General features: G+C 32.3%; 1 protein-coding gene across 1 annotated transcript in view; it reads left to right on the top strand.

Annotated features, from left to right (window-relative positions):
• The first annotated feature begins 1,259 nt into the window (after nt 1-1,259).
• LOC114339215 (zinc finger protein 346) overlaps nt 1,260-27,096 on the top strand; it is a 71,922-nt gene continuing 46,085 nt past the window's right edge. The window contains exons 1-4 of the mRNA XM_028289836.2: nt 1,260-1,413; nt 1,468-1,509; nt 12,742-13,038; nt 19,207-19,358. Coding sequence (XP_028145637.1) covers nt 1,398-1,413; nt 1,468-1,509; nt 12,742-13,038; nt 19,207-19,358 — 507 coding nt within the window. The 5' untranslated portion in view covers nt 1,260-1,397. The remainder of the gene's footprint in view (nt 1,414-1,467; nt 1,510-12,741; nt 13,039-19,206; nt 19,359-27,096) is intronic.

Genomic DNA, 27,096 nt, shown 5'->3' with positions numbered 1-27,096 from the left:
TTAAGCGATTATACAAGTAACGGTTATTTAAGAAGATTCAAAAGCCATCTCTAAATAATGATGACAATGTCATTGTCAAATAATGTTTACTTACATCTCCATACCAGTGAGAATTTTACTACACGTAATTTGCCAAGTAAAGTAAGAAAAAAGATAGCGTAAAATATTTGCACCTACGCTCTTAAGGATTTCAAAATGCAAAAATATACAGGGTGTTCCATTTGAAATATGAAAATTCATTATATTTCCATAAAAATGGAACATCTGACAACGATGTTAATACCACTTTAATATCGGCAGCATTAGAAGACCATGACTTACCAAAATCTATAAAAATCGTGCAAGCCGTTTCCGAGATAATTGAGGCTTTTCATACATAAAACTCGCTCTGTATATTATATCCATGATCTTATCTCTGTTAAAGTTAACAGTTAAAGTAAGTTCAAGTTATTTTCTTGCCTATAGGGCTTTTCATTCACAGTCATTTGTTTCGAGCTTTTGTCATGTGTCACATAATATTAATATATCTACGTCATACGTTATTGGTATCTGGAATGATACAAACCAAAGACGTATGGCGTAGATATATTAATATTCTGTGACACATGACAGAAGCTCGAAACAAATGACAGTCGATGAAAAGCCCTATATCAGCATAGGGATTACGAACACTCGATACGAATCGTATCCGCCATGTTTTCCCGTAAGGCGCTATGGGAAAACATGGCGGATACGATGCGTATCGAGTGTACGTAATCCGGGCCCTGTAGCCTCCGGTGATTTCTCTAATCTTCTTAAGGTCCGGTACTTTATGTCTCGATTAACAGCCGGTTAGTTAACCGGACTTTAATCGGGACCTCTTTAGGGTCTTTTGCGTTGTAATAAATGCAATTAGAAGTATTATTATAATTATAAATAAGAATAATAATAATTATAAGTGTATTTATTACAACTCAACAGACCCTAAAGACTAAAGAGGTCTCGATTAAACCCCGGTTAACTAACCGGCTGTTAATCGAGACATAAAGTACCGGACCTAAGTGTAATGTGTAATTCTTGTAGATTTTTTATTTCACATATTTCTCTTCTCACTCAACTAATTTTTTTTTGCTTCCCTTATTTTGACACCCATCAATAAATTGTGGCAACACAGCGCACTAATGTAAGAAAAGTTGCCTATAACGAAGTAGAATTGATTTAAAAATTAAAATTGACATTGACAATTGACATTTCCTTCAGCCTTCAAAGCCCATAGCCATCCATAGCCCATAAAATTTTGACATTTGTCTTGTCATTTGTATTGTATGTATGTATGTAATTTGTAATAATTTATTATTGCAAAATATACAACAAACTAGTGTAGAATTAACGAGTTAATTTAGTTTTTAACTTCTCCGATGAGTTACATAAACGGTAAGTGCAAATTTAAAATATTGATATATTTCTTAAATAATTATATTGTTTTAGATTCCTACACCGAAAATAATAAAAGGAAAATTGATAAAGATGGTAAGTATACTTTCATCCTAGCCTAGGTAGTATACTATGACCATTATTTTTTATGATTGAATACTAAACTGGATAAAATTTAGTAGCAAGGCTTGTGACAGTATGGTATAGAATTGAGTGCCACAGCGCCAGTCTGTAACCTATATCATCATTTTCCCTACACCCGGTTTTTGGCAGAATATGAGTATACACACGTAATTACATCGCACTACAGCAAAATAACACATGTCCATGACCATCATCATTCTCTTTGCCTTATCCCTACGAGGGGTCGGCTTCCCTAATTGCATTTCTCCACACGATTCTATCCTGGGTCATATCAATATTAATCCCCTTTACCGACATGTCCTGCCTAATCATCTCCCCCCCCCCCACGTCTTCTTTGGTCTTCCTCTCCTATTCCTTCCAGGAATCTGCACTTCAGCTACTCTTCGTATTGGATGATTAACGTCTCGACGTTGAACATGACCAAACCATCTCAACCTATGCTCTCTCATTTTGGCATCAATTGGTGCCACACCTAAACTTCCCCCAATATACTCATTTTTAATTTTATCCTTTCTTGTCACTCCACTCATTCATCTAAGCATTCTCATCTCCTCCACATGCATTAGTTGTTCCTCTTTCTTTTTCACTGCCCAACATTCAGTTCCATACATCATAGCCAGTCTTATGGCTGTTTTATAGAATTTTCCTTTCAGCTTCATTAGAACTTTTCTGTCACACAAGACACCACTCGCTTCCTTCCAATTCATCCATCCAACCCTAATTCTACTGCATGCATCTCCATCTATTTCTCCATTACTCTGTAATTCCGATCCCAGGTACTTAAAACTATTGCTTTTTACAATCAGTTCACCATCCAAAGATACCATTTTATTTGTAGTAACTCCATCTTTAAATGAACATTCCAAATACTCTGTGTTTGTTCTACTAAGCTTTAAACCTTTCTCCTCCAGAGCTCGTGTCCACTGTTCCAGTTTTTGTTCTAAGTCTCTCACTATTTCCTACTAACATGACATCATCAGCATACATTAACCACCATGGAATGTTACCCTGTAGTTTTGCTGTTATCTGGTCCAAAACTAATGAGAATAAATATAGACTAAGCACCGAGCCTTGGTGCAGTCCTACTTTCACATGAAATTTATCAGTCTCTCCCACACCTAATACATATTTTTTCACTGTCCTAACACTAGTCGTTACTCCCTCATACATATCCCTCACAATCTTTACATATGCACCAGGGACTCCTTTCTTATTGAGTGCCCACCACAGAATCTCTCGAGGAACTTTATCATATGCTTTCTCAAGATCAATGAATACCATATGAGCGTTTGTTTCTTTACTCCTGTATTTTTCCATCAACTGCCTTATAATGAAAATTGAGTCTGTTGTTGATCTGCCCTGCATAAAGTCAAATTGATTCTCGGATATGTCAGTCTCTTCACGTATCCGTTTATCAATTACTCTCTCCCATATTTTCATGGTGCGGCTAAGCAGTTTTATAGCCCTGTAGTTTGTACACTGCTGTATATCTCCCTTGCTTTTGTATACAGGTACTAGTATACTGCTTCTCCATTCGTCTGGCATTTGTCCAACTTCCATAATTCTATTAAATAAACCTGCTAGCCACCTTGTTCCTGTCTCTCCCAATGCTTTCCGTACTTCCCGAGGAATATCATCTGGTCCTACCACTTTTCCTTTCTTTATTTTTTAAAGCATTTGAGACACTTCCTCATTTGTTATTTTGGTGACCATTGCTGCTACTGTCTCTGTTGGCTCCACAGGCTGTCTGTCAAATTCTTCATTTAATAAGCTGTCAAAGTACTTTCTCCATCTTTTTTTGACATCCTTTTCGTGAACTAGTATTTTATTATTTTCATCTCGGATACATCTAATCTGATTAAAATCTTTTGCTTTCTTTGCTCTCTGTTTGGCTATTTTTTATATCTTCGTTTCGCCTTCCCTGGTATCAAGTTGATCGTATAGGTTTGAATACGCTTCTGCTTTAGCTTTTGCTACTGCTACTTTCGCTTCCTTTTTCGCGACCATATAGTTTTGAAGATCTGTGTTGGATCTGGTTTCTTGCCACTTTTTATATAATTTTCCCTTCTCTTTTATTTTTCCTTGAACTTCGTTTGACCACCACCAAGTCTCTTTATCCTCAAACTTTTTTCCTGACGTTTTCCCCAGTATTTCAATAGCAGTCTCTCTAATACTTCTTCTTCTTCTACGGCACTTCAGCCCAAATTGAGCCTTGGCCTCCTTTATTTTTTGCCTCCACCCTTGCCTGTCTGTGGCTGCTCTTCTCCATACACGCACTCCTAAAAGGGCTTGTACATCGCTGTTTACTCAGCAGTAAACAGCGACGTGTCTTCTCAGCGCTTTCGTGGCTTCCCAACCGGTCTCTTTCCTTGCATTCTAGCATTCAGTGCTCGTTTTGGTAGCCTATCCTCTCTCATTCTTATCACATGTCCGGCCCATTGCAATCTTTGTGTTCTAATGAAGTCTGACAGGGGCGTAAGTTGATAAAGCTCGTTGTTGAATCGACTTCTGAAGATTCCGTTTTCCCTCACAGGTCCTAGTATTCACCTACTTAAGTACTTTCCTTTCGAATGTGTTGAGTTTGTTTTTTAATGTTTCTTTCAGGATCCAGGCTTCACTGCCATAGCATGTTATTGGTCGAATTAAGGTTTTATAGATTCTCATCTTTGTATTTCGGTGGACACTTTTAGACCGAAATATATGGAAGAGGGCAAAATAAGCTCTGTTTGCCTGCTTTGTTCTCTTCCGTATTTCTCCATCTTCTGATCCGTCGGCATATATTTCTACTCCCAGGTATGTAAACTTTTCAACCTTTTCAATGTCATCTTCATGTATAATGTTTTCTGGGACTATATTTCTTCTCGTCTGAGTCATTATTTTTGTTTTTTCTGTGTTAATTTCCAGACCTAGCCTTTTTGTTTGTGTTTTTAACTCTGCATATGTTTCCTGTGCTCCTGTTGATGTTCTACTCATAATATTAATATCATCAGCATAAGCGGCCAGTTGAACCGTTCGGTTGGTCAGTAGATTTCCTCTTCCAGTTTGCATTTGTCTAACTGCATACTCCAGTGCCAGGTTAAACAATGTTGGGGCCAGCTCATCTCCCCATCTCTCTAATACTACTGGCCATTTTTCTCCAAATTGTAGTAGGACTTCCTTTCATGTTCCAACATATTTTCTCTACTATTCTTTCCTTGAATAGACCTTCTTTCTCATCTTTTAGCATCCACCACTTGATTTTTTGTGGTCCTCTTCGATATTTTGGTTTAGTTTCACTTTTTACTTCGATGTCCAGAACAAGCAGCTTATGTTGTTGGCTTACTGTCTCACTAACTATTACCTTGCAGTCCTTGCATTCACGTATGTCTTCTTTCCTTATCATGAAATAGTCTATTTGGGATTGATGTTGTCCACTTTTGTACGTAATAAGTTGAGTTCCTCTCTTTTTAAAGAATGTATTAACAATCGCCATATCTAGAGCTGTTGCTAATTCAAGCATATCATCTCCAGCTTCATTTTTAGTTCCAAAGCCTAATCCCCCATGTATTGCTTCGTATTCTGCCTTGGCTTGACCCACATGTGCATTGAAATCACCTCCTATTATAACTTTCTCCTCTGACGGAATATCACTCAGGACGTCTCCTAATTGGTCATAGAAAGCTCTTCTTTCATTCTTACCCAGACCTATTTGAGGAGCATACACACACACACAACATTCAATACCTCTTTATCAATTACAAATTTCACTGACATTCTATCACTCGTTCTTACAACTTCCACTACGTTATCTTTCATTTCACTATCAGCAATTATACCAACTCCATTTCTAGTGTTACTACTCCCTGCATACCACAATTTGTATCCTTCACCTAGTTCTTTTGCCCTTTGTCCTTTCCACCTAGTTTCTTGAATGCAAGCAATTTGAACTCTCCTTCGTTTGAGCGCATCCACTAACTCCAGGCTCTTACCTGTAAGACTACCAAGATTCCACGACGCTATCCTGATTTTTCTAACCTGCAATGGTGTTCCCCCTGAGATAGTCCTCACCCGGAAATCTGAACGGAGGCTCATTTTACTTCCGGCACATTTTACCTCAGGAGATGCCATCATTTCAGTATAAGTTTAATATCATTGGAGAAGGTCTTTTCATTATTATGGCCTGAAAAGATTTTGTTTGGATATTTGATGCCTGAATGCCTTTTCTATCAGCACCATACCCTGCCCTGCACGTTTAGCCAATACACCACCAATGCAGTCAAAGTGCAGTATTACCCCACATCCACCTGCATTTTTCTGTATAGGCCAGGATCCCTACTGTAAGGACTGCCCTATAAGCCAATGTATTGTTCCCTGTATCCTGCCGATAGGAGGCACATACTTTATTCGGGACACCTGTCCATGACCAAGTAACCATATTTAACTATAGTTACACCTAGTGAGATATTTATCTAGTTAAAAATCTCCAAGTCCTGGACATGTGTGGTTTCTGCTGAGAAAGCGATTAAAAATTTTTTTTGGACATGTATTGTTTCTGCATGTCGATGGCGGAAAGGCAGGACCTCGTGACTGACAAATTTGCATAAAATGAATTACTTCCGTTTTCGCTTTAGAATAAGTGTAGCGGTACCTATTAACCAGCTGTGAAAGCTGGGAAAATTTCCAGAAGGCTTTAAATTGCAGAAAACGGTACTACTAAACATAATAAGATACACCCTAAATGAAAAATGATTCGGGTTTTATGGTCTCTTGTAAAATCATCATCATGCCACTTACGAGTTCCTGATTTTCCGCCATCGATATAGCGATTCAATTATATATTTTACCTAAAATAGGTAACGTTTTGATTTCCACTCAAGAAATCGTCAAAAGATCATCATCATCATGGCTTATTCACTCCTCGCGGAGTGTTTGCCGCCCTTTTGGGCTCTCTGATTCATTTATTGCAGAAGTCAGTCCGCTGTTGTTTTTTATTATTATATCAGCGTGTGTGACTTGGCCCTGTCTACAATTTTCCTCCATTCTTTCCAGTCCTTACGGTCCGTAGAAGAAGAAGAAGTATTAGAGAGACTGCTATTGAAATACTGGGGAAAACGTCAGGAAAAAAGTTTGAGGATAAATAGACTTGGTGGTGGTCAAACGAAGTTCAAGGAAAAATAAAAGAGAAGGGAAAATTATATAAATAAAGAAAGGAAAAGCGGTAGGACCAGATGATATTCCTGGGGAAGTATGGAAAGCATTGGGAGAGACAGGAAGAAGGTGGCTAGCAGGTTTATTTAATACAATTATGGAAGTTGGACAAATGCCAGACGAATGGAGAAGCAGTATACTAGTACCTGTATACAAAAACAAGGGAGATATGCAGCAATGTACAAACTACAGGGCTATAAAACTGCTTAGCCACACCATGAAAATATGGGAAAGAGTAATTGATAAACGGATACGTGAAGAGACTGACATATCCGAGAATCAATTTGGCTTTATGCAGGGCAGATCAACAACAGACGCAATTTTCATTATAAGGCAGTTGATGGAAAAATACAGGAGTAAAGAAACAAACGCTCATATGGTATTCATTGATCTTGAGAAAGCATATGATAAAGTTCCTCGAGAGATTCTGTGGTGGGCACTCAATAAGAAAGGAGTCCCTGGTGCATATGTAAAGATTGTGAGGGATATGTATGTAGGATTGTACCATCGGTGCTTAGTCCGTATTTATTCTCATTAGTTTTGGACCAGATAACAGCAAAACTACAGGGTAACATTCCATGGTGCTTAATGTATGCTGATGATGTCATGTTAGTAGGAAATAGTGAAAGAGACTTAGAACAAAAACTGGAACAGTGGACACGAGCTCTGGAGGAGAAAGGTTTAAAGCTTAGTAGAACAAACACAGAGTATTTGGAATGTTCATTTAAAGATGGAGTTACTACAAATAAAATGGTATCTTTGGATGGTGAACTGAAAGAAGTTCTTTGATGTACAAACATTAATACACAGATAACAAGCCTAATATTTTAACTGCAAAATTTAACTGAAAAACAAATTATTGTCAATTGTTTTGATAACTAGAACTCTAGTTTGTGAAATTGCCTGTCTACTATAAGTATGTATGATTATTGTTGTTCCTAAAATATTGTTATTTTGTATACATGTTGCGGTAAAAGTAGATAATCTGGTAATTGTACACAATTACCGGTAATTGTATACAATTACCAGAGTCGACGGTAAATGTCAGATTAAGATAAAGTAAGTTAATTACATGCAAAACAGTGTATATTTAAAAAATCTGACAATTTATGCAGGGCGTAAAGAAATGGGTGAGTCACAAAGTTTCACAAGAAAAAAGCGAATATTTCGCGAAATGAACGATATATCTAAAAACTAAAACATACGTGCTCAATATTTGTCAAAAATCTATCGAATGATAACAAAGACGACTCCCCACGGAGAGGGGTGGGGGGTAAATTTAAAATTTTAAATACGATTCCTGCGATATTTCACGAAATGAACATCAGATCGAAAAACTGAAAAATGCACTTATTTAATATATTTGAAAAATCTATCGAATGGCACCAAACACGACTTTCCACGGAGGTGGGGTGGGGGGTTACTTTAAAAGTTTAAATAGGAGCCCCCATTTTTTATTGCAGATTCGGATTCCTTACGTAAAAATAAGTAACTTTTATTTGAAACATTTTTTCGAATTATGGATAAATGACGCTATAATCGGAAAAAACGATGGTTGGAAAATTAAATTAAAAATGGAAAGTCCCCACTAAAATGGAAAACTTTACTTAACTTTTTTTGGTTTTAGAACCTACTCTTCATACCCAATAGGTTCCCAAAGCGCTCGAGTGACTGCACATTTAGCATACTTTCCTCCCCTACTATAACCAATTGTAGATCAAATAGGGAGTTAGTCAACCAATGCCTCGTGTTTACTGCTCTTACGGCGCCGTAAATTATTGCCCGTGTGGCCTTTCGCTTAACAAAATTTGTACAATTACGGCCGTTGAAAACTAAACATGCAGAAGAAGTTGCATTAGTTCTTCTTGACATATTTTGTGCTTTTGGAGCTTCTAGCATTCTTCAAAGCGAGAATGGACGAGAATTCTTCAACATAATTATAGAAGAACTGTGTTCCATGTGAAAAGGTTTGAAGATAGTGCACGGTGAGCCAAACCACAGTCAGTCATAAGGATCTGTTGCGAATAAAGACATTGAAAATATACTAAGTTCCTAGTTGGAAAGCAATTAAACAAACAAGTTATCAGAAAGTCTTCGATCTGTACAATTCGCCAAGAACCGAGCTGACCCTTCTGGCATCAAGTGCAGTCCGTATGAAACTATGTTTGGGGTTCGTGCCTAAATTGGCTTCAAAACTTTATCAATGCCAAAAGATGCTTTAAAAAATAATTCAACTGAAGAAGATTTGGAAGTAGAAGAAACCCAGTGAGGTCCTGATTCTGAAGAACGTGAAGAAGCAGAAGTGGATGAACCAGATGAGCTTCTAATAGAACAATAACCAGAAAAACCTGAGCAACCATCAGTGAATGAATCTAATATGATCCTAGAAGAACTATTTTCTAATCAAATTTCAGATAAGTGAGATTCTGTTGCAATTAAACGGACACGTGCAAAGGAATGTCTTGAAAAGCAAGCGAAGAAAATTCTTAAAACATCAAAAACGTTTGGCTACTTTTGTGATTGTTTAAAATGAATTATACGAATTGGGTACTCAAGAAGGGCGTTTGCCACAGTTGTATAGCAGAAATCAATTTACCATCTGCAAAGACTCGTTCATTTCTTTAGATATGGTTCCAAAACTAAACATTTCATTGCGCTAGTATGTTAGTAAAACGTCTTTCTGGGGTGCACAAGGATCTCAGCAATGTGCTTGTTAATCAAGCTCAATTCAAGTTAAACAAAATGTCTGTTGTTTTTAATTCAGTTCAATAAAAATCACACTGCTTGAATAGCTGTTGGAATTTATTGTTTTTATTTCTTTATTTTACTTACTTTTACCGCTGGTCCTTTGTAACTGTATACAATTACCGGTAATTGCATACAATTACCAATTATCTACTCTTACTGTAACATACAGAGTGAGTCTGTAAATTGGAATAAATTCAATAGTTCAAATACTAATTGTTTTTTTGAAAAATGCTCAAACCTGTCGATTAGTATTTCAAAACGACATTTTTTACGTACAATAATAGTGTATACCAAGTGTCCCAATTTAGAGATATGGCGTCATCGTTGATATTCTTAGCTATTTTAATAGGGTATGTAAAGTTATACATAATTGCAAAATATCAAATTTTTATTCCCTACCATTTACAAGATAATAAAAAATAATAAAGTTATGAAAAACAAGAGTGCAATTTGCAATAAATTCAACAGTTCAAATACTAATTGTTTGTTCGAAAAATGCTAAAACCTGTCGATTAGTACTTCAAATCGAAATTTTTTACGTACAATAATGTATACAGGGTGTCCCAATTTAGAGATATGACGTCATCGTTGATTTTCTTAAAAGGCAACACTGTTATTTTGATAAGGTGTGTAAAGATATACATAACTGCAAAATATCAAATTTATTCCCTACCATTTATAAGATAATAAAAAATAACAAAGTTATGAAAAACAAGTAATCAAATAATAGAATTTAATTATTTCAATTAAGCAAATGTTCATAATGTTGCCCAGTGACTACTTGACAATATCCTAAACGCGATCGAAATTAGTTTTGAACATTATGAGCATTTGCTCATTTGAAATAATTAAATTAAATTATTTGTTTTTTTGTTTCTCACAACTTTGTTATTATTTATTATCTTGTAAATGGTAGGGAATAAAAATTTGATATTTTACAGTTATGTAGCTTTTGTAACTTTACTCACCCTTTAAAAATGGCTATCAAAATGACACATTTAAGAAAATCAACGATGACGTCATATCTCTAAATTGGGACATCCTGTATACATTATGTATGCATCCTGTATGTAAAAAATTTCGATTTGAAATACTAATCGACAGTTCTGAGCGATTTTCAAAAAAAATATTTGAACTATTGAATTTATTCCAAATTACAGACTCTTGTTTTTCATAACTTTATTTTTTATTATCTTGTAAATCGCAGGGAATAGAAATTTGATAATTTGCAGTTATGTATAATTTTTCACACCCTATCAAAATCGCTATCAAAATGACAGTGTTAATATTTAAGAAAATCAACGATGACGTCATATCTCTAAATTGGGACACCCAGTGTACATTAATATTGTATGTAAAAAAGTTCGATTTGAAATACTAATTGACAGATCTGAGGATTTAAAAAAAAACAATTAGTATTTGAACTATTAAATTTATTCCAAATTACAGACTCCCTCTGTGTATTAAAATAAATAAATGTCAAAATTACATTTCAATCTTACTGCAGTTTTATCTCGATCTCGGATCACGAAGAAGAATAAATTTGTAGGCCTCGTTTAAACTTACACATATTTATTCTTTGCATTTATCCTTTGCATCTTAGACGGCAATTGTTGTGTTATGTTTTTATATCAAAACTCCTAGCACAGAAAAGATCTGAGAAAATACAAAACCTCAATTCAAAAATAGATAGTCCCTTCTGGCGACGTAAAATTCATCCCAAAGTAATAACCAGTTATCAGCTACTAATCCAATTTAATAGCGAGCTTTACAGAAATGACATCCTTCCCTTTTATAATTGTGATTATAACCTGTTAGAACTACAAATTCCTTATTATTATCTTAATATTGAACCACATGTTAATCAATTTAACATAAATACGTTTGTTGAGCAAACAATTCTAAAAAGATGGCCGGAGTCAGATTGTATTTATACAGATGGATCCAAATTCGCCGAGTCTACTGGATGCGCCTTTTACCATTCAAATGAAAATCTATCCAAAAAATATAAAATTTCAAATCAAATGTCTAGTTATACTGCTGAGCTAATCGCAATTCTTCAAGCTTTGAGGTATATTAATATCCATCACAAGAATAAGTTTATTATATTAACAGATAGCAAAAGTTCGGTAGACACAATAGTACAAACTAAATTATCAAGCAGTTCATCAATAGTAATTATAAAATTTTTAGAAACAATCCAGTTACTTACGAATACAGGTAAACAAATTTCTTTGGTTTGGATTAAGGCTCATTATGGAATTAACGGAAATGAAATAGTGGATAGACTTGCCAAGGATGCTACTACAACAGGGGAAACGATAGAAGAACCATTAATGCCAGTCACTGATCTACGACAATGGTTTAAGAAAAAACAAATGGAGCAATGGCAACTGGAATATGATATCTCTCTTAAAGGTATAAGATTTCATGATATCCAACCAAAAATTTATAGAAAACCGTGGTTTAATGATATTACAAATCGGCACTTCATTAAAACCTTAAATAGAGCAAGGAACAAACATGGTTTATATCCTGTCCACAAAAATAAACTCGGGTTGGCCACTTCTCAAAACTGCACTTGCGGGGAGTTGGGTACATTAGAGAATCTAGAAGCGGTAGGAGTTAACTCTCCCCACCAATTTAAATTCCATTTTATGTACACGAAATATAAATTTGTATAAAATTGTTTATAACCACTTAAAAAATATGAAAATTGATACTTAAGAAAAATATAAAAAAATATATAAAAAAAACAATGAAAACAGAATAAAAATAAAAAAAAGAAAAAAATATTAAAAAAACAAAAAAAAAAACACAAAAAAAAGAAAAAAAATCACAAAGAAGGCCTAAACCTCCGAGAGGTTGAATCGGGTTTAGGTCTTAGTGCTGAAAAAAATATATTTTAATATCAATTAGCGGTTTAGTATAAGTATTTAGTAATAGTGTTTAATATTAGTATGCATTTTTAATGTAAAGTATGTAATATATGTAATTATTAAAATATAATGTATATCAGTTAAAATTAGGAAATTGTGTCTATGAAAAAGATAATAAAAAAACATTTGAGCTGGCCAATTGGTTCAAACCAAAGTCATACATCTAAACACATATTTATTCTTATGCGCATCCTCTAGTTGTCATATTCAGGTTCATGTTCATATGCGTATCTGCCTTTGGATTTTAAGTTATACGCTTATGGGCCCACTGTTTAATGAAATTTGCTTATTAACAATTAATTTGTTTTAGACACTAGCATCGATACAAAATTCAAGATACCCAAAAAGAAAAAAGAAGATACTGATAGCAGCACTGCAAGTAATTCACAATTTGTATATAATGCTGGAAACTCAATAGCTGATAACCAATATTATGAATATAACAATAAATACGAACAAGGGGAATGGCAGAATTCGACTGCGTATCCTTCAGATTATAATAAACTATATAATCTCACTCCTAGTGGTGTAGGACCTATAACTCAAAATATTTGTGAAACCTTATCTAGTATTAAGGAAGCACCCAAAAATTATCAGAAAGATATATGTAAGTAATCATTTTTAATAATATATAATATATTATAGTGCGGCCGATATGTGAAACAATTACACATTTAATGATACAAGCATATAATTTGGTCCACATACATTGCACATATAAAGGTTAAAATTTAGATATGAGGCCATCTCAGATTTTGCTTTTGCAAAAATGGCGGGCATTCAAAATGACGCCTATACATATGTGTTTAATAGTATCATAACTTTTGAACGAAAAGTCCGATTTCAACTAAATTTGGTATATAGGTTCTTTTTTTGATTTACAAGATGAATGTGGTGAACCAGAAGAATCAGTTTACAAAAAATTGTGTTTTTACTGGTTGTTTATGTAAAAATATGTGTTTTTTTTCACCCTGTATATATTAATTTTTCAAATTGGTAATTGTACCACCATCGAAAAGAGCGTAAGAATATGTTTTAGGAAATATTTTGAACTTTTTAGTTATGTTAATTACCATTTAATAAATGCATAACGTATCTTCACATGTACTTATGTGTGGCAGATTCGTGTAAATAATATAAGAACTATTGTGCATTTAATGGTAGAAGCATATAATTTGGACCATATATTCTTCACACATCAAGGTTTAAATTTAGATATAAGGCCATCTCAAATTTTACCTTTTACAAAAATGGCGGGCATTCAAAATGGCGACTATATGTGACTAATAGCACGATAACTTTTGAACGAAAAGTCCTATTTCAACCAAATTTGGTATATAGGTTTTTTATGTGTAAGAGCAAGGTCTTGAATCGGAAGAATCGATTTACCAGAAGTTGCGTTTTCCTGATTTTTCTTTGAAAACATGTTGTTTTTTTACTGATTCTTTCACCCTGTATATATTAATTTTTCAAAAAGTTAATACCGGCGTTGAAAAGAGCGTAAAAAGAGTTATTTTTTAGGAAATATTTTGAACTCTTTAGTTATGTTAATTACCAATTAATAAATGCATAACGTATCTTCACATGTACCTATGAACCTATGTGCGCAGATTCGTGCAAATAATATAAGAATTATTGTGCATTTAATGGTAAAAGCATATAATTTGGACCACACACACTACACATACAAAGATTCAAATTTAGATATGAGGCCATTTCAGATTTTGTCTTACAAAAATGGCAGGTATTCAAAATGAATCTGCCGCACATAGGTACATGTGAAGATACATTATGCATTTATTAAATCGTAATTAACATAACTAAAAAATTCAAAATCTTTCCTAAAAATATTTTTACACTCTTTTCAATGGAGGTATCACCTTTTTAAAAAAATTAATAAATACAGGGTGAAAGAAGTGAAAAAAAAACAAAATATTTTTACATAAAAAACAGTTAATACACAACTTCTGATAAACCGATTCTGCCGGTTCAAGACCTTGATCTTATTCATCAAAAAATAACCTTGTTGCCAAATTTGACTGAAATCGGACTGTTCGTTCAAAAGTTATCGTGCTATTAGTCACATATGTATAGCCGCCATTTTGAATGCTCGCCATTTTTGTAAAAGGCAAAATCTGAGATGGCCTCATATCTTAATTTAAACTTTTGTATGGGTAGCATATGTGGTCCAAATTATATGCTTCTACCATTAAATCACAATTATTCTTATAATATTTGCAAGAATCTGCCACACGTAGGTACATGTGAAGATACGTTATGAATTTATTAAATGGTAAATAACATAACTAAAAAGTTCAAAATATTTCCTAAAACTTATTCTTACGCTCTTTTCGATGATGGTATTACCATTTTGAAAAATTATTATATACAGGGTGAAAAAATTGAAAATAAATTATTTACATAATATAAAATAGTTTTACATAAAAAATCAGGAAAAACACAACTTCTCGTAAACCGATTCTTCCAGTTTACGGCATCGATCTTGTAAATCACAAAAAGAACCTACGTACCAAGTTTGGTTGAAATCGGGCTTTTCATTCAAAAGATATCGTGCTATTAGTCACATATGTATAGTCGCCCATTTTGAATGACCGCCATTTTTGTAAAAGGCAAAATCTGAGATGGCCTCAATCTAAATTTGAACCTTTATATGTGCAGTATATGCGGACCAAATTATATGCCTGTATCATTAAATGTGCAATTCTTATAATATTTGCACGAATCTGCCGCATTATTAGCAAAAATTTGAAAATGAATAAAAAATAAATTGATATTGAGTCTGCAGTCTTCTAAATACTAGTTTTATACAAGTGAGCTATTTCAGGTCAAATTTACACACTTTGAATTAATTTTTTTCCTGACCTGTTTAGATTTTCTTAAAATTTAGAGTACTGCTAGTGGATGATTAGTTGAAAAAAAATACAAAATTTTATTTTTATCTCAAGCCGTTTCCGAAATATGGTTATGTAAAGTTTTCCAAGAAGGTCCAAAACACCGCGACAATACTTTATTGGAATGGTTTTAGAAGCTGACCTGATTGAGCTAGAATGCTGGGAGAGGTGTCATTTTGCAGCATTTTTAAAGATTTTTACAGTTATATATACAGCATGATGCTACGATAAACAAGTTTTTCTCAAACAAAAAAAAACATATTTTCATTCAATTTTTTTCCAAAAAGTAGATACATAATTTAAAATTTTCATAATATTCCTACAAATACATAGTACTGTTGTTAATAACATATAAAACTTTTATCATGGGATGGTGATGGGTTCAACATAAAAAAAAATTTCACACATACAGTATGGTGCAAATGAAAGGAATACATTCGTAATGTCGCAAGCTGGCGACTTTAAGAAAAATCCCAAAACAGGTCGATTTTTATTTTTAAATTGTAATTTTTTTGGCATATCTATCATACTAGTGACGCCAATCGATGATTTTTTACATGAGACTATAGGTCGTGTGTTAGCTCATTTGAAAGGCTATCCCATTCTCTATTCATAGGCTATTGATTATGTACTATAGAAAGGAACTACAACGTTAACGGGGTTTTATTATTTCGTATGGTCAATGAATCTCTATATATGGAAAAACCGCGGAGTGCTACCATTTAAAGGGGTGCGTTTTTGAGAAATGGGTGAACAGGTTACATTAGGGTGAGTTCTATGCACTTTTGGTACAAACGTATCTACATAAAAATTGTTCTTGGTTAAATTTCCTATCTATATATAACTTTTTAAAGTCAATGATACTATTTTTTACAAAAATATGTTCAAAAGAAAAAGCACAAAGAAACCCAAAATAAAGAAATTTTGTTTTTTGTCCCATAACTCTTGTCCACGGGGATATAGGTATAGACATTGCTTCACAGAAAAAAAACCTACACATTTTCTCTTTAAAATGTTTTTTGGTAGAGATCATTAGGATTTACAATTTTCGAAATATGATTTTTCAAAGTTCGCCACTCACAGCAATTTTGGGCAATTTTCCTTGTTATTTCGCAAATATTGTTCTGTAACTTTTTTCTACGTAACTTTAGGCATATGCAATGATACATGTAAGAGGAATAGAAATCAATTACCTTTAAAATGTTCTACTGTATAATGTTGTACGACTTCTTTTAAAGAGGTTATCTTTTTCAAGATTTTTTACTTGTTAACGGGTTTTTATATTTTTTACTTTTTTTTTTAATTTCCTATTATAACTTTTTTTTCTACATTTAGGTATTTATTATATAATAAAAAAGAAAGCTTATTCTGTTTACTTTAAATTGGTGTATTATAAAAAATTCTAGGATTATTTTTGAATAAAGTATGCTTTTTCAAAATGTAATAAGTACTTGCAACGATTTTTGATTTTAGGATTATTTTTTAAATTTCTCATTATAACTTTTTTATGTGATTGTGTGTTATCATTGAATCTTATTTTTTATAGGTAATACTTTCGATCCACTTGACTCGGCCGGGCAAACTTCAAAATATGGATTAATTCCAATATTTTCTGTCAAAGCTCCTGCACCACAAGCTTTGCTTGAAAAAATATCATGTAAATGTACCAAATGATGTACAAAAAACTGCGGTTGTGGGAAGATAGGAATTAGTTGTTCAATATTCTGCAAAGGGTGTCAAAGAATCACTCGGTTTCCATTATTTAAATATAGATGATACACCATTTTAAAGAACAGAAAGTAAGCCCTCTTTATTGAGCAATATATAGTATATTCATGTACAAGAAAGAAAAGGATTTGAGTATTTTTTTTAGTATGTTATAGCCTTATTCTTTAACAATATCACTATAATAATATTGTTGCTAGACAGGTAAATTGTCATTGTATACCGGGTGTAACAATCATAAAGTGTTTATTCCTCAAAGTTCGGAACACCCTGTGGAATGTTTTAGTATAGATAAAATATTGGAATTAAAACTCGATTGTAGCCTTAGTCTTTCTTAACATTTTCTTTTTTGATTTATTTGTTTATGTTGGACATTAAAAAATTTAGGCACGTTAATAACTAGCCATGTTCTTCATCAATACAGGGTGTTTCTAGATAAGTGCGACAAACTTTATGGGGTAATTCTGCATGAAAAAATAATGACAGTTTGCTTTATAAACATATGTCTGCAAATACTTCGTTTCCGAGATACGGGATGTTGAAGTTTTTCTTACAAACTGATGATTTATTTATTGCTCTTAAACAAGTAGAGATATGTAAATAAAATTTGGTAGGTTTTAAGAGGCAGTTATTGTGCATTTTTGACATACAATTAATAATTATATATTCACCATTGGCGTGCATACGGGTATAAACATTTAAGATACATCCCGTATCCACGCCAATGATGAATATGAAATTCTTAATTGTATGTCAAAAAATGCACCATAACTACCTTTTAACACCTACCAAATTTCATTTGCATATCGCAAGCGGTTTTAGAGCAATAAATAAATCGTCAGTTTGGGAGAAAAAATTCAACATCCCGTATCTCGAAACCGAATAATTTGCGGCCATATGTTTATAAAGCAAACGGTCATTATTTTTCATGCAGAATTACCCCTTAAAGTTTGTCGCGCTTATTTAGAAACACCCTGTATTGATGAAGAACATGGTTAGTTGTTAACGTGCCTAACTTTTTTATTATCCAACATAAACCAATAAAGCAAAAAAGAAAATGTTAAGAACGCCTAAGGCTACAATCGAGTTTTAATTTCAATATTTTATCTATGCTAAAACATTCCACAGGGTGTTCCAAGCTTCGAGGAATAAACACATTATGAGTGTTAAACCCGGTATACAATGACAATTTACCTGTCTAGCAACAATATTATTATAGCGATATTGTTAAATAATAAGGCTATAACATATTAAAAAAATTATTCAAATCGGACAACAGGCTTAGAAAATTCGAGACATCTAACTTAAATAAATCATCGAGTGACCCGATTTTTATGAACGCAAGTGTATTTTTTTTGTTTGAGAAAAACTTGTTTATCGTAACATCATGCTGTATATTGTATATATCCTGTAAACAGCTTTAAAAATGCTGCAAAATGACACTGTATCTGACAAAACATTTATAAATTATACGTATATTGTTATACCAAAATCACAATAAAGATGCACTAGAAATAATCAAACCAAGAAACGTTAAACGTTAGGAGGAGCTGTCCTGAATCATGATTTACAATGTATAAATTTTGGAAATTATGATTTGAGATTTACAGTGTATATTGTATATATTTTAAATTATCATTCGGGAGTGCTCATCGAAACATTCAACCTGTCTTGGTTTGTTTATTTCTATTGCATCTTTATTGTGATTATAATATAAAGAGTCTCTAGTAGTTAACAGAAACTGGATATTAAATGGTGCATACATATTGCATTTGATTAATTTTTTATACAGATAATTTGCCAAAGTTGGCACAATATTATTTTGCAGCATTGTTACATTCATTTAAATTGCCATAAATGAAAAAGGGACCATATGGGATATAATATATTGAGATTTCGACACGCACCTTGGAAACTGTTTTCAAAATACAAGTTTTGACATTAAATTATTTAAAAATAAACATATTTTTTATATTTTAACCCATTCGCTGCTGATTGTAGAGGATGGAACTGAAGTAACCGTATCACTCGATGGCGCGTGAACAGCACCTGGCTGAAGTAACCACATCACGCGCTGGCACGTGATCGGCAGCGAATGGGTTAATGCCAGAACTACTATATAATATTTTATGTTTTAGTTAGAGAAATTGCGCCCGATACTAGCGATCCAACACTCCCAAAGGAATTAAAAAAACAATTCCAACCCTTATATTGTAAACTTTGTACAGCCCACTTAAGTAGTAATGTAATGGCAAAACTACATTACAGATCGAAAAATCATGAAAAAAAGGTAAACAATTCAAATATACTATAACCTGTTTTTAAACCAGGAGGAGTAAACTCAAAAGACAAATTCACACCCAATAATGTCAAACCAAAAAAAAATCACCAAACACATCTTCTTTTTAAAACGTTTTTATATACTTGGCTTGGTTGTTGTCACGGTCTCTGTAAAATTTTGTAATTCATTTTAAAAATAGTTCTAGGCTACCTAGGTACCTGAAATTTTCAGAATAGCTTAGGACTAGCTAACAATGCAATATTTAGCTGCTATTATACAGGGTGATTGATTAGTGGGGTAAAGCTCCGTAGATCCGTTATAATAATGGATAGCGATAAAAGTTAATAACAAAAATTGTAGCCAACTTTGAACTTCACATTACAAAATTAGTTAGAATGTTACAGGGTGTTCGATAACGTAGTGACAGATCAAAGTTATGTTTTTTTTTTTAATAGAACACCCTGTATTTTAAAAAATCTTGAATGGGTTGCATGTGAGAGTTCATTTTAAATGAAGTAAAAGTCAGACTTACTCTCAATCTTTATTATAACTTCCGACGACCGGTTTCGCTCTTTAAAATTTGTAGTGCATCTTCAGGTCAAAGGTAACAAGTTACAAAATGCTACAAATAAAAACCAGAATTAGCACAGTGTCTGGTTGTAAAAGATGCTAAAGATCCATATGATCAAGCCAATGTTGAATAACATACATAAAATAGCGAAATAGCATACCAATGCACATGCAAGCATTCATGGGGGTGGTGGTACAAAACTTCCCTCAAACGCAACAACATGTGCAGAAGTATGCTATACATAATCATGCAATCATAACGTGTCGTACTTACATTCGGATACAAGGTGCCATCAACTCAGTTTTCATTATCATGATGTTTCTTTTAAAGTTATGTTAACGGGATATGGTGGAATAGACGGACGATGCAGCAAAGGTAAACAAATCTATGGGAGTTCTTGAGGGTGATGAGATAGTTGGTGCAAGTTAACCAGCAAATCTATGTCTGTTATTATGTTTGTGTAAATCAAATTAGTGAATGACTTATTTACAATTTTACAATTTTAATGTGTGTTGATTTTAAAGATTTTATTTTTATTTTATTTTATTTTAATTTTATCTATATTTATATATCTTACATCATATGTCAATCTTACATTAATAATAAATAGAATTCTTTAATATATATATAAATATAGATAAAATTAAAATAAAATAAAATAAAAATAAAATCTTTAAAATCAACACACATTAAAATTGTAAAATTGTAAATAAGTCATTCACTAATTTGATTTACACAAACATAATAACAGACATAGATTTGCTGATTAACTTGCACCAACTATCTCATCACCCTCAAGAACTCCTAAGTCCCATATATTTGTTTACCTTTGCTGCATCGTCCGTCTATTCCACCATATCCCGTTAACATAACTTTAAAAGAAACATCATGATAATGAAAACTGAGTTGATGGCACCTTGTATCCGAATGTAAGTACGACACGTTATGATTGCATGATTATGTATAGCATACTTCTGCACATGTTGTTGCGTTTGAGGGAAGTTTTGTACCACCACCCCCATGAATGCTTGCATGTGCATTGGTATGCTATTTCGCTACTTTTATGTATGTTATTCAACATTGGCTTGATCATATGGATCTTTAGCATCTTTTACAACCAGACACTGTGCTAATTCTGGTTTTTATTTGTAGCATTTTGTAACTTGTTACCTTTGACCTGAAGATGCTCTACAAATTTTAAAGAGCGAAACCGGTCGTCGGAAGTTATAATAAAGATTGAGAGTAAGTCTGACTTTTACTTCACCCTGTATTTTATTTTATATTCAAAATCTCCTTAACTTCTCCATTACAAAAATATAAAGGTTTAGTATGTTATACAGGGTATTTACAAAGTTATAACCAATTTTATATGAAAATCGTAAAAAGTTTAAATCCCTGTATAAATAAGAATAAGCACAACGGCAATGGTTTATTATTGCCATATTTTTTTTATTTATTGTCAAAATTATCATAAATAGTCGATATTGCTAATTTTCTTTATATTGAATATAGGGTGAGTCAAAACGCAAGTACATTATTTTCTCAGTAATATTAAATGAAACACCCTGTATTTTATATCACTATCGAAAAGTACCATTACCGTACTTTAATTTTTGTATAACATTCCCTATGTCTAAATGTATTAGTTTTCGAGATATTAATTAAGGCAAATTGTTACTTAAGGGGGAAATAGGTTTTGAGGTTTCAACATTTTAAATTTTTGGAACGAGCATGAATCGATAGTATTACTATTCAAGAATGTGTTCTGAAAATTTCAAAGCAAAATTCGAAGTCCTTCACAAGTTATGAGAATTATACGGAGCGCGCTCGCGTAGAGCGCAATCTATGAGATTTTTTTCAAACGAGTTTTTCTCGAAACGACTTTTTTTCGGCTTGCGTGACGTCTAGCTGAAAAAATAATGAACCAATTTTTAAAAACCAAAGTGATTATTGTTCGTTATTAAATTGTCTTCGATATGAACCTCCAATCGGAATAAAAAATGGGTTTTAAGTGCATTTTTAAGGTGATACAGTAGCGATCAACAGGTAGCCAAAACGCGTTCCAAGATTGTGGCTGTAATTTTGAATATTTTTTCGAGATATTTGGCACACGTATTCGTAATATAATAAAGAATGGCGGTACAGAGCTCAATTTGAAAAATATATTAATATGTGGAAATTACTCTGCAATTAAATACAATATTAAAAAAACCAGCCTGTACCGCCATTAAGAAGAACAAAGAACACTTTCTTCAAATAAACTTTTTTATCCGATGCCTAGATTTTGTGTCATTTTGGAACTACTAATGAAATAAAAAATTTTAGTAGTTCCAAAATGACACAAAATCTAGGCATCGGATAAAAAAGTTTATTTGAAGGAAGTGTATTTTTTTGTTTTCCTTAATGGCGGTACAGGCTCGTTTTTTTAATATTGTATTTAATTACAGAGTAATTTCCACATATTAATATATTTTTCAAATTGGGCTCTGTACCGCCATTCTTTATTATATTACGAATACGTGTGCCAAATATATCGAAAACATATTCAAAATTGCAGCCGCAATCTTGGAACGCGTTTTGGCTACCTGTTGATCGCTACTGTTTCCTCTTAAGGGCAGATAACTGAAAAAAAAAAACGGTAAAAATTGATGTTTTTTTTTCAAACTTGCGTAATTTTTCAAATTTTTGATTTTTTTAGCCGATTTGAGGTTCATATCGAAGAGAAACTTGTAATAAACGTAAAGATTTTTGGATTTTTGATTTTACACGGAAATTACGACCTCTACATGTCACGAAAGCGACATGTTCGTGTGACGAACGTCCACGGGTTGCGGCCTACAACTGCTTAATTTTGAAATATAATAACTTTAAAAAATTTGGACATATACTTTAGAATATCTACAAAATGATCCCAAAGTTGCAAAAAAAAATTTTCTACCTAAAGAAAATTCCCAAAAAAACATTAAAAATCGGGCTCCTAAACCTACTTAAACCTTAAGGGTCTAAATCTATCCAAATTTTAGGCAAGCCATGACTGAATTGTCTAAAACTGACAATTTACGATTACTGATTATCAATCTGTAATCAAAGTTGGTTACAATTTTTGTTATGAAATTTTATTGCTATCTATTGCTATAACGGATCTACGGAGCTTTTCTCCACTAATCAATCAGCCTGTATGGATAAATCTATTTTTTTTATTTCCAACTATTTTAAAAATGTGACGAAATGCAATGATATTTTAAAGTACGTTAATAAATCGATATCTACAAATTGATGGAGGGTCAGTGGCATTAGACTGCAGATCGAGAGTTCCCTAGTTCGAAACGGCTGTTGCGTATCTTGTTTTAATTTTTTTAATAAATAATTAAAAGTTGATATACTTAAAATTCATATTTTATAAATTAATTATTATATATACCATTTTAAACAACCGTGGTATTATAAAAAGTACTTTTTTTATACTAGTGTAATTTTTGGAATTATAATTTTAACAGTTAATACACCTACTAAAAATTCATATTTTATTCTTTCGAAACATCTTGTGTCCTGTATACAGAGTGGGCCAAATAAAAGGAGCCACCCCGATATTTGTCAGTATTTATTGGATTTTAAGAAAATAAAAAAACAGGTCAATTTTTGATCTAAGGGGGACACATTTTTACGGTACAAACATCTGTCATTTGTCAACTCCCTCCCTTCCACTTCCCCCACCCCTTATTTTTAAATAGGGAATAGGGGGCGTGTGCTAGCTCATTTGAAAGGTTATTTAATTCTCTATTCAGTAATATCAACATTGACATAAAAATTTATACAGGGTGTCCAAGAAAAATTATTTTAAATTAAATTAATTGACACAAAAAGAAGAATGTATGTAATTTATTTAACTCAGAATACATTCTACTGCTGATGAAAAACAGAAAACAATGTTTATTTGATAAATAAACACTGTTTGTTGCTTAAATTCAATATTCAACCTACCAAGTGGCAGATGGGTGGAAGCTTGAAGATTAAAATTAAGCAAAAAGCAGTGTCTATTTATCAAAAAACATTTTTTTCTGCTTTCTGTCAGCAGTGGAATGTGTTCTGAGTTAAATAAATTACATACATTCTTCTTTTTGTGTCAATTAATTTAATTCAAAATAATTTTTCTTGGACACCCTGTATATATTTTTAAGTCGATGTTGATATGACTGAATAGAGAATTGAATAACCTTTCAAATGAGCTAGCACACGACCCCTATTCCCTATTTAAAAATAAGGGGTGGGGGAAGTGGAAGGGAGGGAGTTGACAAATGACAGATGTTTGTATCGTAAAAATGTGTCCCCCTTAGATCAAAAATTGATCTTTTTTTTTTGATTTTCTAAAATCTAATAAATATTGCCAAATATCGGGGTGGCTCCTTTTATTTGGCCCACTCTGTATAACAAAGCCGTCTTATTATAAAAAGTATTTTTTTATTATAGTGTAATTTTTGGAATTTTAAGCATTTTATATCGTCAAATTATTTTATATTCTCTCCTATAAATAATAAAAAGGTTTTATTATAAAAAAGCTCTTTTTTATAAAAGTGTAATTATTTGTTGATCATGTCGGCCTTCTACAGTAATCCATAATTATTATATTATACCTCTAATACGTCGCTAAAAACAATTGCTTTTTTATAAATAAAATCAGACTAAAAATTAAAGAAATAATGCAGAAAACACAAAAAATCGCCGATATAACTTAATTAATCTAGGAAATGCGAATAGTTTCAAAATTTCATAACAGTGAGGTAAACTTGCATGAGATTGGACCAATTACAAACAAGCATCATGGTGTGGTAAATTTGAATTACTCGTCCTAGTTTAACCCATTGTCAAATGTATCAATGATTTTCTAAAGAATGTAATAAAATACCCTAAAATGCATTGAAAAATTACTACAAAAATTTTTCAAAAACTGATTTTCGAAAAACATGCTGGGTCGTTAATGACCCTTTGGGCACATAGGGGTACAAAATAAAAATAATTACTTTTATGCAATAACATATTATTTTACTTTATTTTTAAAACAATGAAGCAGGCATAGATTAATTATATTACTTACGGCTTAAAATAGTTTGTGTGATAATCTTTGAAGAATTTATGGTTGAGTGGAATTTCACATTATCGCATGCTTTTGTAGTTTTATTTGAACATACACGAAATCTCCTTCTTTGAGCACCATTAATATTTAGATGCTGTGTTGATGGGGATGGAGCAGGAATAATTGCTATATAGTCTGGGCTGATTATCGGAGAATAGGCCATTTTTGGGAAAAGTTATTTACCAGCAATTTTATTCCTGGAATCGAATCTTATGATTGTATATATTAATAATATAGGTATGCAAAGTCCGCAGATAGTGTGCTACATTTTTTATAAACAAAATGGCGCCGAAAATCGTGTTTTTTTTCAATTTTTGCTCTATAACTCCAAAGATTTTAACTTTACACCAAAAACACTCAAATAAAAATTCACCGCAATTAAATTCTGCATAGAGATGTGTTTTTTCCGATTTACTTCGACGAAAACTTTCCCCGGAAAAAGCGGGTTTTTCCAAGAAAATCTTTAATTTTCAACTAAACTTTTAGGTAACTAATTTTTAATCAATAATTAAATAACTTGGTAATGTATAGATAATGTATAGATAATAACCTTTTTGTATAGATTATAATTCCACAAGCCGATTAAAACTGAATGAACAATTTAGCAACAATTGAATTGTTAATTAAAAATTTTCGGTCGCTATAATAACGACAATAATTATGATGCATAAGAATAATTATGATTTTTTCATAAAAAGTCACTATACCTATCTAATGTACTTTACATAATTAAAATTGGACTATCTAAGCGGCCCCAGGAATATTTTAAAATTATAAAGAATTTTTTGGCTTATAAACAAATAGAATATCTCGGGAAGTATTAAACTAAATTAAATTGTAAAAACGGTATTCGAAAAACAGCGGCAGGACGCTCCTTATAAAAGAAAAAACGTTTAATTATGATGAGTAGTTCCTGAGATACAACCGGTCAAAGTTGATCGGAATTTACGGCAAAGATATAAACAACAGGATCATAAATTTGAAACCATCACCTTTTTATTTTTGTCCTCTTTCTCCACACCAATTTTCATATCCTTAAAATACTCATAACATATATTATTATAATAAAAACTATCGATAATACGTGTGAAAATTGCCAAAAATAGCAAAATTCCAATAAAAAATTAGGTTGGAGAAAATGTAACCCTCAAAGTTCAAAATCTGTATACGTTAAAAAAATGCATTTTCTCCGCTTCCCATGGAGCAATTTCTTTCATTCTTTTTTTGTTCCCAAGTAACTCGAGTAGAGCCATCGAACTAACGCATTATTAAATGTCAAACTTGCTTTTGTTTTGTTATAATAAATTAAATTATTTATTATAACACAAAATCTTAATTTGTTTAAATAAAAATTGTTTAAATAATTATACAGCTTTCAAATGAAAATATTTATGTTTTTAACTTTAGAAGGTACACTTGTAGTAAGTTTGTCTAAAAAAAGCCTACAACTGGAAAAAATATGTAGTTTTCTGTTCTTATAAATAAATTAATCTATTATAACAAAACAAAAGCAAGTTTGACATTTAATAATGAGTTAGTTCGATGGCTCTACTCGAGTTATTAGAGAACAAAAAAAGAATGAAGGAAATTGCTCCATGGGAAGCCGAGAAAATGCATTTTTTTAACGTATACCGGTTTTGAACTTTGAGGGATACATTTTCTCCAACCTAATTTTTGATTGGAATTTTGCTATTTTTGGCAATTTTCACACGTATTATCGATAGTTTTTATTATAATAATATATGTTATGAGTATTTTAAAGATATGAAAATTGGTGTGGAGAAAGAGGACAAAATAAAAAGGTGATGATTTGAAAATAATAATACTATTGTTTATATCTTTGCCGTAAATTCCGGTCAAATTTCACCGATTGTATCTCAGGAACCACTCGTCGTAATTAAACGTTTTTTCTTTTAAAAGAAGCGTCCTGCCGCTGTTTTTCGAGCACCGTTTTCACAATTTAATTTAGTTTAATATTTCCCGAGATATTCTATTTGTTTATAAGCCAAAAAATTGTTTATAATTTTAAGACATTCCTGAGGCCG

Source organism: Diabrotica virgifera, chromosome 7 (assembly GCF_917563875.1).
Source record: "Diabrotica virgifera virgifera chromosome 7, PGI_DIABVI_V3a".
Taxonomy (NCBI): Eukaryota; Metazoa; Arthropoda; class Insecta; order Coleoptera; family Chrysomelidae; genus Diabrotica; species Diabrotica virgifera.
The sequence above is the reverse complement of the archived record's forward strand: the minus strand, read 5'-3'. Positions and strand labels throughout refer to the sequence as shown.